This window comes from Camelus ferus, chromosome 29, assembly GCF_009834535.1.
Source record: "Camelus ferus isolate YT-003-E chromosome 29, BCGSAC_Cfer_1.0, whole genome shotgun sequence".
NCBI lineage: Eukaryota > Metazoa > Chordata > Mammalia > Artiodactyla > Camelidae > Camelus > Camelus ferus.
This window is the reverse complement of record NC_045724.1, coordinates 7,571,014-7,586,120: the sequence shown is the minus strand read 5'-3', so window position 1 is coordinate 7,586,120 and position 15,107 is coordinate 7,571,014. Positions and strand designations below refer to the sequence as shown.

General features: G+C 36.8%; 1 protein-coding gene across 1 annotated transcript in view; it reads right to left on the bottom strand.

Annotated features, from left to right (window-relative positions):
- MRPS28 (mitochondrial ribosomal protein S28) overlaps positions 1–15,107 on the bottom strand; it is a 75,998-nt gene that overhangs the window by 58,512 nt on the left and 2,379 nt on the right. Inside the window, 2 exon segments of the mRNA XM_006193924.3 lie at positions 5,898–5,983; positions 5,985–6,080. Coding sequence (XP_006193986.2) covers positions 5,898–5,983; positions 5,985–6,080 — 182 coding nt within the window.

Genomic DNA, 15,107 nt, shown 5'->3' with positions numbered 1-15,107 from the left:
CTAAAGATGTCACACAGCTCCTCTAAACTGCATTCAGCACACTGTAATTAAGATACTCAATATGCTGAGAAACTTAACAAGTTACACGTACACACATACCCTAGAAGTGTATTTGATTAGTATCTATAAAGCAGTGGTAACAATATAGACTTAGAGGTAACATTCTCTCAGGTCTGCTTTCTTACTAGTGGCTGTCCTTGGGTAAGTCACTTTGTAAGCCTTTGCTTCTACAATGCTTTTTAATGAAGATGTTAACAGTATCCACCTTAGGTTAATGAAAAGATTTTAAAAAAAAAAACCACACACATGCAAATCTCTTAGCAAAGTGCCTAGCACAGAGTGTTCAACAAATGTTAGCTATTACTGTTCTTATTTAACCACAAATGACAAAATATATGTTGAAATTCTGGGTCCCTGAAAGTCTCTAGATGTTATCAAGTGGCAATCTAAATTAATATGAAATTCTACAAACTAAAATAGAACTCACACCTTCTATTAAGATAACTTTTAATTTTTCTAAAATCTACTTTTAAGTCAATAGAACTACAGCCGGAAGCAATTGTAGGAATGTAGCCTCGACTTTTTCTCCTTGTTGCCCTATTAAGATATTAACTTCAAAGCTTTCGTGGGAATACTTAATTGCTAGCATTCCTTAACAAGCAGCCACCATAGTAGTTTCCAGATTCACTTTTAACCTCTACAATCCTGGGAAGGCATATAAGGCAAACTTATTGGACATATAAATAGACATATGTGAATATGCTACACGAAGCAAATCAATTTTGTACATCAATCAAAATAGAATCCAATAGGAAAAAAATCAATCCAAAAGAATATTGCTATGCAATATATTTAAGGGAGGAAACTTTTAACGCTGTTCATTTAAAAAAAATTTTATTAAGGTATAATTGACATATGACATTATATTAGTTTCAGGGGGACAATATAATGATTCAATATTTGTATATATCGTGAAATGATTTCTGTAAGTCCAGTTAACATCCATCACCATAAATAGGTACAAAAGGAATTTTTTTTCCTGTGATGAGAACGTTTAATATCTACTCTTAGCAACTTTCAAATATGCAACACAGTATTATTAACTATAGTAACCATGCTATACAGTATATCTCCATGACTGATTAACATTATAACTGGAAATGTGTACCTTTTGACCACCTTTACCCATTTCACCACACCCCCACCCTCACCTTTGGCAACCACCAATCTGTTCTCTGTATCTATGAACTTTTTTTTAAGTCTGATGTTATTCAAAGTCTGAATTATATGTGTTTCATGAACTCAGATCATTTCTGAGATATTTTATAATTTATATGTATTCTTAAGGTTTTTATTATTTAAAAATTATATATAGCAGATACTCTTTTATCCTAAAAAATAATCAGAGATTTGATAAGGAAAATCTAATAGAATGATTTTCAACCACCAATCTATTTAAAAATATGCATACTTTTAAATTGTGAACCATGTCCTCTGGAATAAAAAGAACTACTTAATTCAAATTCTCATTTTCTCTTTTCCTCCACCAATATACCTTGAAAACTTCAGTTTTTTTTTGAAACATTCAGTATCCATCCCACCCTTTATGTGACCCTATATATCCCACAACCTGAAATAGAAACAAAGACTGGGCAATTCGCTTGTTTATTCCACCCCAGTGTCAAACAAAAGTACAAATAATATTCAGTGTACGTGCTAGTTACCTTAGAACTGCCAATCATGCTTGTTTTGATTTTTCAGAGCTGTCAATCATGTGTGCTGTGAGAGAGATGTGAGTGTAGAAATACTGCTTTAAGAGACACAATCTTCACAAAACATTAGCAAATCAATGGATGTTACTTGTAAAACTGAACTTTAGGATTTTACAGAAAGGTATACAACTCTCAAAAAATCAAAATTAAAATATAACTTAATGAAATAAAAAGTTAGAGAATAAGGCTCTTTAACCAAAAAGATAAACATGGTTTAACCACAAGGATTTTATATTTCAGTAAAAAGAAAAATGTTCCTTAATTGATACTAACAAGAAGTAGTATAACCAGGAGTGAAAATGGGAGAATCAAACAGATCTAAATCTGGGCATTTTAATTTTTATTTTTGAAGCAGGCAAAAATATCAACATAATACATTCCCTTTCTCCACTTCCCCAACCCAACTTATTATCTACCTAGTCATTCAGGTCTGAAATCAAACATCATCAGAAACTTTTCCCTCTGACACACAACGCTCAATTACTCAGTCACCAAGACCTGTTTCTTCTATCTCCTAAATTACTAATGAAATTCTCCTTTCCTGACCCTCAGACTTAATTCACATTCTTATAATTTCTTTCCAGAAGCTTCCTTACTGGCCTCCCTAGCTCTAGTTACATTCTTCTGTTATACACTACACTACACTATTGCCAGAATGATCTCAATGAAACACAAGTGAGGTCCATGTTACCTATTAAAATATTTTAATGTGTCTTTACCACTTTCAGAACAAAGCCCCAATTTTTTAGAATGGTGTATAAATCCCTTGAAGACCTGGGTCCTGCCCATCCCTCTACTCTCCCCTCCAACTTCTCCTAAACTTAAGTGAACTAAGCCACTTGAATTCCTGGAAGGGCCAGGCTCTCTCTCACTGAAAACTTTTATAAGTTTGGCTCCCTCTCATCTTTTGCACTTGGTATCTCCTACCCTTCCTTTACAACTCAGTTCACTCATTAGTTCCTCTGGGTAACCGTCTCTGACACAAGCTGACTCCATCATCAATCCCCTCTTCTCCTCCATTCCTGCAGAACACAGTAAACAGTAAATAATAGCTGCTCGTTAAATGCCTGCTGACTCAGTGAAAAACTGAGTACCATGGCCCAGTTTATTTAAAAATAAAATTAAATAACATCAGCAGCTTAGTTCTTGAAATCGAGAAAATGTCACTATAGGTACACTCCAAGCCAACCAACCTAATCAATGCATAAAGCAAGACTTTGGGCTTAACAATGTTCTTAAGAAATTTACTCATTTACTTACAAATTCACTGTAGAATCTCAAATAGTACTTGAGACTCAATAATCCCACCTTGTTTTCGCTACTGTTCCTACTGGAGGTGTTGAAGTCTCACCCACAACAACTGTTCTTGTCCAAGACACTCAGCACCTTGACTGGTTCAACACACACTTTTCTGATCTGTGACAATCCCTATCAAGGGCATCAGTGAAGGCAGTCAGCACGGGCAAGACCTCGAGCTGGTTACACTTCACTTACCAGGAAGTTAGTTATCTGGTGACATCAAGTCTCCACAGAACCCAAAGAGAATTAAAATTAAGCAGGGGAGTTGCTGTCAAAATGCATGTTGAAGTTCATGTACTGAAGTACATACACTTTACTTACAGAAGAGGCTGCGAGGTCCTGACTCAAACTCTAACTGTTCTTGCTTTAAGCACAACAAATTTGGTGACCAATTTCCCAGGCATCAGAATATTAGAAGAAGAAAACTGGGAAGTCTAAAAAAGCTAAAAATGCAGTCACAGATACAGCAGTAGAAAAAGATGACACCACAAAGTAAGACACAGAAAATGACAGAACTGGAAGGTTATGTGGCTGAGGAACAATACGTCTGTATATTTGCGTTGTGACACAATACAGGAATTAATGTGTATAATTATGACACTGGGTCATCAAAACAAAGGCAAAAAACAGGTTAAACAACTTAAGGTCTAACATGGTTCGAGAAAGTAGATGACATGTCTATAAAAAGAATCAATTAAAAATTAAATGTCACATCTGTAAAGAGTCAACTTTCCATTATTTGCTAAATAAATGTTTTTGAAATATATCATTCCCAAATAACAGAAGGCATGCTGACTCTAAGCTACTAACCATCGTCAGACGTTAACCAGTTCCTGGGACTTCAGGTCTCACCACAATTATGATTCACATCCATTCTGAAACAAAGCCCAGACCCACTGGTCATCAGCTTACTGATGGTAACGGTATCCAAACACACTGTACCATCGACACCATAACCCAGGATACTAGAACAGGCTACCTACCAGGCTTTAACAGACCTTTACAGAGCTTCACTACCACGCTGCTTTCAGGGTCCCTATTTTAAACCTGGTTTATGTGTGAGACTATTTTAGGAGGTTTATGTGACACTTTAGTAGCTGCATGTTGTAGGATTTAGAGAGAAGCACAGTAGAGTGAAAGAACGTCCCTGGGTGATGGATACACACAGCCCTAGGTTTGAATCCCTGCCTTGTTAATTACAGTCATGTTACTGCAGCACATATCTCCATACCTGCATGTTCTATAAACCCTCCTCAGTAGGAATTCTTGATGGGTGTCATCATGAGGTCACAAAACCCCTAAACCACCAGGATTTAAGGAATAATAACAGTATAGTAACATCTGTTTAACTATATACTAATCACTGTCCATCTTTACAGACATTGTCTAACTCAACCCTTTCAATAACCCATTACACAATAGATACAGATTATAGTATTAAAATCTGGATGAACGGACACAAGTTACTTAGAAATTTCTTTAGGTCTTACCATTTTTGACTAAACCTGTGTGTTACTTGACATACCAGAGCAAGTCAAGACTGAGCCACTACCTCTCATGCCACATAGCACAGAACCCAGTTTCTATTACAGGTATCACCCAGTTTACACCACTCACCTTGCGAAGACACTGTGTAGCTTCTGATTATCTGAAGAGAGGTGTGCTGGAGCAGGACTGCACCAGCCTGTGAGAGTGACTGTGCACACGTATTCCCAACTCCACATTCAGTGACATCACACTGGTAACGTAAAAGTGGCCATGGCGGGAGTATTTTACATCAAATCGGGGCCTTTTATTTATTGGAGAGCCAGCTGTTCAATATCTACTCAAACATCACAGATCTAAGGAAATGTGTATTCTGTTAATTTTGTCAGGTTCTATTCAGATTCAGGTAGAAGCTCCTGTCTCCTGACTGAGTGAGCCCTGGTATCAAACAGACCTTAAGATATTCAGAGCTCTCAGGACAGAGGCAACCCATTCTCATAACTGCTCCCTTAGAGTTAGAGTAAACTCTATTCATTTTTACAGTCTGACTCATTCTGAAACATCACAAACTTCTTGATCACTGTAATTCATCCTAAGATGCCACTGATTACCAGAGTCATCATAAGTACTATTAAGAATTTTTAAATGCCAATTAAATTGTATCAACTACAAGATGTATCCTGGTTGTCAGAAATGGTAAAATTAAAAAAAAAAGTACATTAAAAATTGATGGAAAAAATTCATTTCTATCTTGCTTACTGTTGTTTTCCGATCTCAGAATCTTAGTTCCACGTCTCTTTTCACTCTACATTCTCCTCCCAGGTCTCCCATCTTAGTGGTTTACACAATGTGTATTCATATTCACAAATATCTTGACACAGATTATAAACAGAATGAATTCTGTTCATACAATGGGAAAAATCATAATCCTGAGAACAGATGTACAATAGTAAGTAAAAGAAAATGCTGAAGCATCAGATTCTGGTAGAGTAAGAAAAAGGAGCACAAAGAAGTAGAAAGCAGATGCTTCCCTGGGAAGCAGAAAGAGACTGTGGACAGAGGAAGAGGCAGGAAGTTACATGTAAAATGGCCTGAGCAGCACATATAGCTGCTTTTAATTTTACAGTGTGGAATGGTTTATTATCAGGATGAACATTCCAATCTTCCCCCAAACTTGCTCCTACTGCTTTGAGAAGACATGAATCTGGCCCAACTTGACTAACTAGCACTATGAAGAGAAATAAGCATATTTTCTGTCTTTTCAAAAATCGCCAATAAATTTTGAGGCATCTCAACTATTATGCACACTCTTATTAAGCACTTGGAAGTGATTCTACTTACTCTCCATCCACTTCTGGTCTTTTACATACACAATGAAACTTGCCGCCAAAATCGATATAGAGATCATTCTCCACAATATGAAAGATGCAGTCCAATGACTAGTTTGTCCTTGGCAGGTCCCATCTGTGTAAGAGGAGAATGTCTCAGCATGGACGCGAAGGATTCCACATTTTTTGGAGAGCCCTAAACATGAAAAGAGATACTTACATGCATACAATTCAATACAAAGGCATAATATGGTAGGAATAATAATGCTTTACAAAGGAAATTTTTAAAAGTCAGTTTGCTGTATATTTTCACTTTTCAGCAATAATAAAAAATACTGAAATGAAATTTTTCTTTAAGAAGCCAGATATACTCTTTAACTTCCTCTCCCTTCCTTTTCTTCTTGAAGAGGAGCCAGAGAAAGGAGGCATCAGCGCTTGGTGGGGGATGGTGCAGATGTGGTGGCCCAGAGAGGAATCTGGAATGGAAGCAGGTGAGGAATGTCCTTACACAAAGCCTCAGCTGAAACTTTTAGTCATGGTTTGTTACGTCACCCTTTAAAATGCTTTGTTTTTCTGTAAGTGCTTTAAAGTGTCTATAATAAATAGTACTATAGTATATATAAATCTGTTTAAAGTAAATATTAGAACATGTGCTCAAAAATTTCTTACTAAAGAGGCATTACCAAAAATGTTTAGAAATCTTTATAATAGAGGTATATCATAGCAGCAGGAGAGTAATTATGCTGGATAGGGCGAAATAGTTATGAGAGGAGGTTGGATAATCAGAACTGCATGATTTTGCCAATTTATATCAACAGAAACTGGGGATATATAAGGGAATGGATCCTAAGGATACTAAATCAGGGTGAGAGGGCCAAATTACTAATATGGGCTCACTAAGCAGAGATTCAGATACAATTTATTAGCTTAAGTGGCTGGAGTGGCTTTTAATAGTTTGCTTGGTTGGTTGAATGAAACCTGAACCCAAAGATACATTACACTAGATGAAGTTGAAATACCAGAACTTCCTTAGTATACCACAGAGGAAGGTATCCAAAGGCTTGAGGAGAATGGAATATTGGAGTGCATTTATGATTTATGATGTCACCATCCCTTACTATAGCCCCTAGAAGGCTCTATCAGATACTCACTTTACCAAGGCTAAGAGAATACCTCGTGAAGGGAGCACCAGCATTCCTGATGAGCTGGGTGGTGGCTATTCTCTGTAGGCCGGGACTGACAGAGAACTGCCAAAAAGAGCTCCCTGAACTCAGAGGAGAAAATGAGATCCTTCACTGGCAGGAGTCAAGTCAGCACTTACTAGCCGCCAACGCGGTGGGCAGCAGCCTGAGCAGTCATCAGCATAGTCTGACCTGCAGAGCTCTTTGGTGTTGGCTGGTTGATTATGGTGTCTTTAGAAATAAAACAGATGGAAAACTCTAGTTCTAGAGAACTGAAGTCTGACTTGAGTCACCACATATGAACGTTACGGCCCCTCAATCTATTCCCAAACATGAACCAATTTCTAGACCTCAAGTCTTCTGAATGAAGAGGAGGTCATATACCCTTGAGGAAGGATCCTGCTACATAACCGAAAATTTGCACCACCAGTCTTCCTTCAAGCTTTCCCAAAGGGAGCTGTGACTATTTATCAAGAATGACTGTCCACTGGGGAAGGAGAAGTAATGAGACTTTTCATGGATCATCTGAACTTACACTAACTCTGACACTACCAATTCAATACCAGTCAGAAGAACAGGGGCTTAAGGAGATCACGTGATGAATGGAATGTCAGCTCAGACCCACCCCATGAACCTGCTCTGTTGTTATCTCCTTTGTTCTAGACTGCACAGTTGGAACAGGCATACGCAGCAATCGGCAGGATCCCCACATCGGTTCCTTGATCTGTGGAGTAAGGGCTACTGAGGTAGGGAAGGCCAAGTGGAAGACACTAGAACTTCCCCTACCTACCAGACAAGTAAAGCAAAGGCAACACTGCTTGCTAGAGGCATGGCAGCAATTAGTGCCACGATCAAGGGCCTGGAAGATGCAGAGTGGTGATCCCTACCACATGCCCATTCAACCTGCCTAGGAGGCCTGCAGAAAACAGATGGGTCTTAGAGAATGACAACTTATTACCATAAATTTAATCAAGTGGTAACTCCAGCTGTTGTTCCAGATGTGATTTCATGGCTGGAGCAAATCAAGTATCTCCCAGCACCTGGTATGCAATAATTATCGAACAAATGCTTTCTTTTTCTAGACCTGCTAGTAAAGACTATATACCTCAGGGTTACATTAATTCTCTAGCTCTATGTCATAATCTAGTCTGCAAAGACTTTGATTGTCACTCCATCCCACTGGACAGCATGCTGCTCCAGTACACGCGCTGACTGGACCTGGAAGCAGAAAGCTGCAACTATCTAGACACACGTATGTCAGAGGGTGGGAAATCAATCCCACAAGAATGCTGAGTCTTGGTGAAATTCCTAGGGAGCCAGTGTTCTGGGCTATGTCAAGATGCTCTTTCTTACCACTAAGCAAGAATCTCAATTAATGCCTAGCAGTCCTTCGAATTTTGCAGGCAACAAACACCTCATTTGGATGTGCTTCTTCAACGCTTTTACCAAGTAACCCAAAAAGCTGCCAGTTTTGAGTGGGGCCCAGAAAAGATCAGACTCTGCATCAGGTCTAGGCAACCAGGCAAGCTCCTCTGATACTTGGATTTTACAACCCAGCACATGTGGTGGTGCTCAGAAGACTCTGTGACAGGGACAGATGCAGACTGGAGATGCTGACAGACTTGTCCAGGTGCAGAGCAGTGCAGAGCAGTGCAGAGCTAGAGTAGCCCTGAATGACACTGAGCAGGGCACTTACTTAAATGATGATTTTGCCTGGAAAGAGAGATGGCCTAAGGGATCTATATTGATTTTTTTTTGTATATGTATTTTTTTACTGAAGTATAGTCAGTTTACAACGTTGTGTCAATTTCTGGTGTACAGCATAATGCTTCAGTCATACATGCACATACATGTATTCATTTTCATTTTCCTTTTCATCATAAGTTACTACAGGATATTGAATATAGTTCCCTGTGCTATATAGTATAATAAACTTGTTATTTATCTATTTTATATATGTTTCTTAGTATCTGCATATCTTGACCTCCCAATTTATCTCTTTCGATCCCTTTTCCCCACTGATAACCGTAAATTTGTTTTCTATGTCTATGAATGTTTCTGTTTTGTAAATAAATGCATTTATGTCTTTTTTTTTTTTTTTTAGATTCCACATATAAGTGATATCATATGGTATTTTTCTTTCTTTTTCTGGCTTACTTCACTTAGAATGACATTCTCCAGGTCCATCCATATTGCTGCAAATGGCATTAACTTATTATTTTTTATGGCTGAGTAGTATTCCACTATATAAATATACCACAACTTCTTTATCCAGTCATCTGTTGATGGACATTTGGGTTGTTTCCATGTCTTGGCTATTGTATATAGTGCTGCTATGAACACTGGGGTGCAAGTTATCTTTTTGAATCAAGGTTCCCTCTGGATATATGCCCAGGAGTGGGTCTGCTGGATCATACAGTATGTCTATTTTTAGTCTTTCGAGAAATCTCCATACTGTTTTACATAATGGCTGCACGAAACTACATTCCCACCAACAGTGTAGGAGGGTTCCCTTTTCTCCACAGCCTCTCTAGCATTTATCATTTGTGGACTTTTGAATGATGGCCATTCTGACTGGTATGAGGTGATACTTCATGGCAGTTTTGATCTGCATTTCTTTGATAATTAGCAATATTGAGCATTTTTTCATGTGCCTATTGGCCATTTGTATGTCTTCATTGGAGAATTGCTTGTTTAGGTCTCCAGACCATTTTTGGACTGGGTTGTTTGTTTTTTTCTCATCAAGTTTTATGAGCTGTTTATATACTCTGGAAATTAAACCTTTGTCAGTCTCATCTTTTGCAAATATTTTCTCCCATTCTGTAGGTTGTCTTTTTGTCTTGCTTATGGTTTCCTTTGTTATGTAAAAGATTTATAAGTTTAATTAGGTCCCTCATTTGCTTATTTTTGTTTTTATTTCTATTGCCTGGGTAGATTGTCTTAGGAGAACACTTATGATTTATGTCAGATAATGTTTTGCCTATGTTTTCTTCTAAGAGGTTTATAGCATCTTGTCTTATATTTAAGTCTTTAAGCCATTTTGAGTTTATTTTTGTGTATGGTGTGAATGAGTATCCTAACTTTACATGCAGCTGCCCAGTTATCCCAACACCATTTGCTAAAGAGACTGTCTTTACTCCATTGTATGTTCTTACCTCCTTTGTCAAAGATTAATTGACTAAAAGTTTGTGGGATTACTTCTGGGCTCTCTATTCTGTTCCATTGATCCATATGTCTGTTTTTGTACTAATACCATGCTGTTTTGATTACATAGCTTTGCAGTATTGTCTGATGTCTGGGAGGGATATTCCTCCAGCTTCATTCTTTTTCTTCAGTATTGCTTTGGCAATTCTGGGTCTTTCGTGATGCCATATAAATTTTAGGAGTATCTGTTCTAGTTCTGTGAAAAATGTCCTGGGTAATTTGATAGAGATCACATTAAATCTGTAGATTGCTTTGGGTAGTATGGCCATTTTAACAATTTTAATTCTTCCAATCCAAGAACATGGGATATCTTTCCATTTCTTTAAGTCATCTTTACTTTTCTTAGTCAATGCTGGGATCTATATCGATTTGTGAGAAGTGACTAATAATTCTGCTGGATGGTCAGGGATTTAATAAGAACATGATTGAGAAACAGATGACAAGAATGTCTGGGAAAGAGGAAGGTAGACCTCTCTGAACTGGCACAGAGTAAGAAAATAAATGAATTTGAATAATTAAATGAAAGTGAATAATTTCTTCAGCAGAGAAGAATCTCAATAATCAAGGGACAAGATAACCAGTCTTGTCGGATGTCAGTCAACCTCTTTCTCCAACCACTCCTGCCCACCTCTCCAGTGGGTTCAAGAACAAAGTTGCAATGACAGCAGAGATGTACTTCTGTCTTACGGGTGGGGAGGGCATCTCAATATGTCCCAGACCACTGGCCAACTAGAAATTTTATCAGGTGGTAGGACCCTGAATTTTTGTGGGATGGAGATGATTCATGGATTCAGGAATACTAACTTCCACTCACTCTGTGAGTAGTATTTGGCTACAGCCACTGCTGAATGACCAATCTGCCATGGCAGAAACCAGCACTAAGCTTCCAATATAGCATCATTCCTTGCAAGGATCAGCTGACCACCTGGTCGTAGGTTGATTACATTGGACCATTCTAAATGGAGAAGATAGTGATATATTATTACAGGAATATACACTTACTCTGAATATAGATTTGCCTTCCCTGCCTGCAAAGCTTCTACCAAAATCACCATCCATGAACTTACAGAATCTCATATTCATTGTTACGATATTCCAAAAAGCATTGCTTCTAACCAAAGAAATCATTTCACAGGAAATTATGTGGGATAATGGGCTCATGCTTCTGGGATTCACAGGCCTTACTAGTGCTGTGCCTGACAGATTAGTGAAATGATCCTTTTTTTTTTAATTAAACTTTCTATTTTGAGACCATTGTAAATTCACATACAATTATAAGAAATAATACACGGAGATCTCTTGCACCCTTTACTCAGTTCTCCCAATGGTAACAGCTTGTAAAACCACAATATAATATTACAACAAAGAAAGTGGCACTGATAAAATCTACCTATGATATTCAGATTTCACCAGTTTTAGATACTCATTTGTGTGAGTGTGTATTTAGTTCTATACAATTTTATCACATGTGAAGGTTCATGTATTCGCCACCACAGTCAAGTTACAGGACAGTTCTAACACCACAAGGATCCCTTGTGTTGTCCTTTTATAACTCCCCATCTCCCTTCTGCCCTATCCTAACTTTTAGCAACCACTGATCTGTTCCTCATCTCTGCAATTTTGACATTTCAAGAATGTCACATAAATGGAATCACACGGTATGTAATCCTTCGGGATTGGCTTTTTTCATTCAGCATAATTCCCTTCAGTCATTCAGGTTGCTGTGTGCTATCAACCACTTGTTCCTTTCTATTGCTGAGTAGTATTCCACACTACAGTTTGTTTAACCATCGACCAGTTGAAGGACCTCTGGGCTGTTTACAGCTTTTGGCTACTACAAATAAAGCTGCTATGAACATTTGTGCACAAGTTTTTAATATGAAAATAAGTTTTCATTTCTCTGGGATAAACATTCTCTGCTCCATATACACTTATCTCCTTTGGGAGGACCTGACTGTCTCAACTGGGTCGGTGGCTAGAGACCAGGGGACTTGTTGAGTTGCTGTCTCCTGGACTAGGAGTCTATCATTCCAAATCTGCCAGTTCCTAACAGCAGAGTGCCCAAAGCTTTACAAAGAGAGGGAAAATCCACACTGAATCATCACTGTTTAATTTTATTCCCAAATCCCTACAAACCAGGTTTCCTCTGTTATTTAATGCGAATAGATAAAAGCAAACTTAAGGGTCATAATCACATTAAAAAAATTAAGATAGTCAAAAGAGAAAGTTGTAACATAACCTTTAAAAGAAAAAAACAAAATAAAGCAAAATCCAGAAACATTAAAAGAAGGGAGTGAGGTTTCGAGCAAAAATAAGAGTTAAGAAAGATATACAACTAGTGAAAGCTAATGCTGACTTGGGAAGCCATAAAAGAGTCTGATTATGTGTGATCAGAGCATATGACCACCCACGAAACAAAATACATACAAAATATATTCATCTTTTCATTTAGGAAATGTATGGTATTATTTATAGCTATATTATAGCTGTTGATAAAAACCAACTTTCTTTAGAGATTTATATCTACCTCAATGAACTCCATTGTCTTTAAATTAGCTGGTCATTTCCTCTAAACCTGCTTTGAAAATGTTTGACTCCACCATGAAACTAAACATTTCAAAAGACTTTCATTACCAATGCAGAAATAAGTCACCTAGAATTCTACAGTGTAAAAACCACGGAACACTATGGTTAAAACCAGAAATATTTTTCATTATTCCTTTACATATTAGTTTTTAAATCACTGCTGTAATTTTTTTAAGTTGTCAACATAAAACTAGTAAGAAAATAAAGGGTTAAATAACACTGTATACTACTACTATTACATGAATTTAGTAGACTTAAAACTTGTACTAAAAGTAAGAGAATTGAAACAAATCCTTCAAATAAGCTATTTTTTGGATTTTTCTAGTATTCTGAAAGGAAAAAAATCTGATCTAAATATTGGCCTTCAGGAATATTTCAGCATTTTGAAATTAAAATTATCAATAAGAAATATTCATGAAAAAGTGAAAATAACTTTTAAAAATATTTATATAAAACCTAATATACTGCTAAAATGAAACTATAAAGTGTATTATAACATCAGTCTTCTACATAAATAAGCTAAAATAGTAAAATGTTATTCTCCATCTTAAAACAATAAAATGTTCTACTGTGTGGCCTCAAAACCTCTTGCAAACCATTTTTCAATATGCTGAAATATGCCACCCTCTACTGTTAAGAAACTAATATTCATAAAGCAGAAAACCAATTATTTGCTCAACTATTGCCACCTTGTGGCTATCAGATTAGTCTTCTGCAATTCCACAGCTCCTGATTGGCTCAACAGGTTCTACAAATCTTTACTGTCTAAGTGACATAAGAGGGTTAAAGCTTTTTAAATATTTTTAAAAAATAAAAAAGGAAAAAGGTATCTGACAAAAAAATGTATTTAGCAACTATTTAACAGGCCCTCTATACATAAGTATGTGTTATATTGGTTACAAAAATGAAAAGGAGTTGGTCCCCATCCTAAAAAAATAAACAAACGAAAAACCACTTTAAGAGACAGATGCATAAAAAATCCAAAAGGTAATAAACCAAGGAAAAGAAAAATGGCCCTTCAGATCATTTAAATGAGAGATCCCTTTAACTGGTAACCTCACAGAAATTTTAAGGTAGAGAATTCACAACAAACCACCCTTGATTAAATTTACCTGCAGGGGAAAGTTCCTTTTAAGAATAACTTCCTTGACTCTTATTGAATATCACTTATTTCTGAGATGCACATATAGATACATAAGTCTACACTTGAAGGATAAGAATTAAGTCAATGGGTACAATGTTAACTTTCATCCCTACATATACATATTTTCAAATCCCAATATAAAGATCCAATATATATAACATAAATGTGGTATCTTGTTGGTATAATGTATTTTATGAGTTTAAATTGATAGCAATTTACCTATTATTAAGACAAAAAATGTGAACATGCAGTTATCTTGATAAAAGTCACAAACTGATATCAGAGGTGAGGAATAAACAACTCCAGTTCCCAACTTCCGCATTTTGTTTGGACTGCTCAGTACCAAGAAAACCCACTTACAATACCCTGCATGCACAAGTGGGCAAGGAAATAGGCACTGTCTTGCACTGTAGGTGGAAGTGTGGTGCAAACAGTCTGTATCAATCAAAACTCAAATTATATGTATATTCTGACCCAGCATATATACCACAAATATCCAAAAATATGTAAATACTCACTGTAGCATTGTCTGTATTAAGGAAAACAAAAAACAAAAAACAAAAAAACCCAGAAACAACCTAGAAGCTCATGAGTGAAGGCCTGGTTAAATACATTATGCTATATCTGCACCATGGAATACCAAACAAACATTTTTTCAATGAGGTATACAGTCAGCCCTCTGTATTTGCAGATGTGGGAACTGCAGAGGGTCAACTGTACCATTTATAAAAGGGACTTGAGCATCCAGGGATTTTGGTATCACAGAGCATCCTAGAATCAATCCCCTGTGAACCTAGGAACAATGGAAAATATACTACACGTATGAAGTGATAAAGAAAAATATTCAAAGTTATAGTTAAGTGAGAATAGCAATTTTCAGCAGCAGTAATGAAAATATATGGTGCTTATTATCAGGTACTTGTGCTAAGTGTTTAAATAATGAATTCACCTAATCTCATAATAATCCCACGACAAGGTTTCCTTTTATAAAAAAAGTAAAAGACACACAGATATTAAGTAATTTCTCAAGGAAACAAAGCCAGTAAATGATAGAAGAATCAGGATCAAACCAAGACTGTCTGAATCCAGAGCTTACATTCTTAAACAT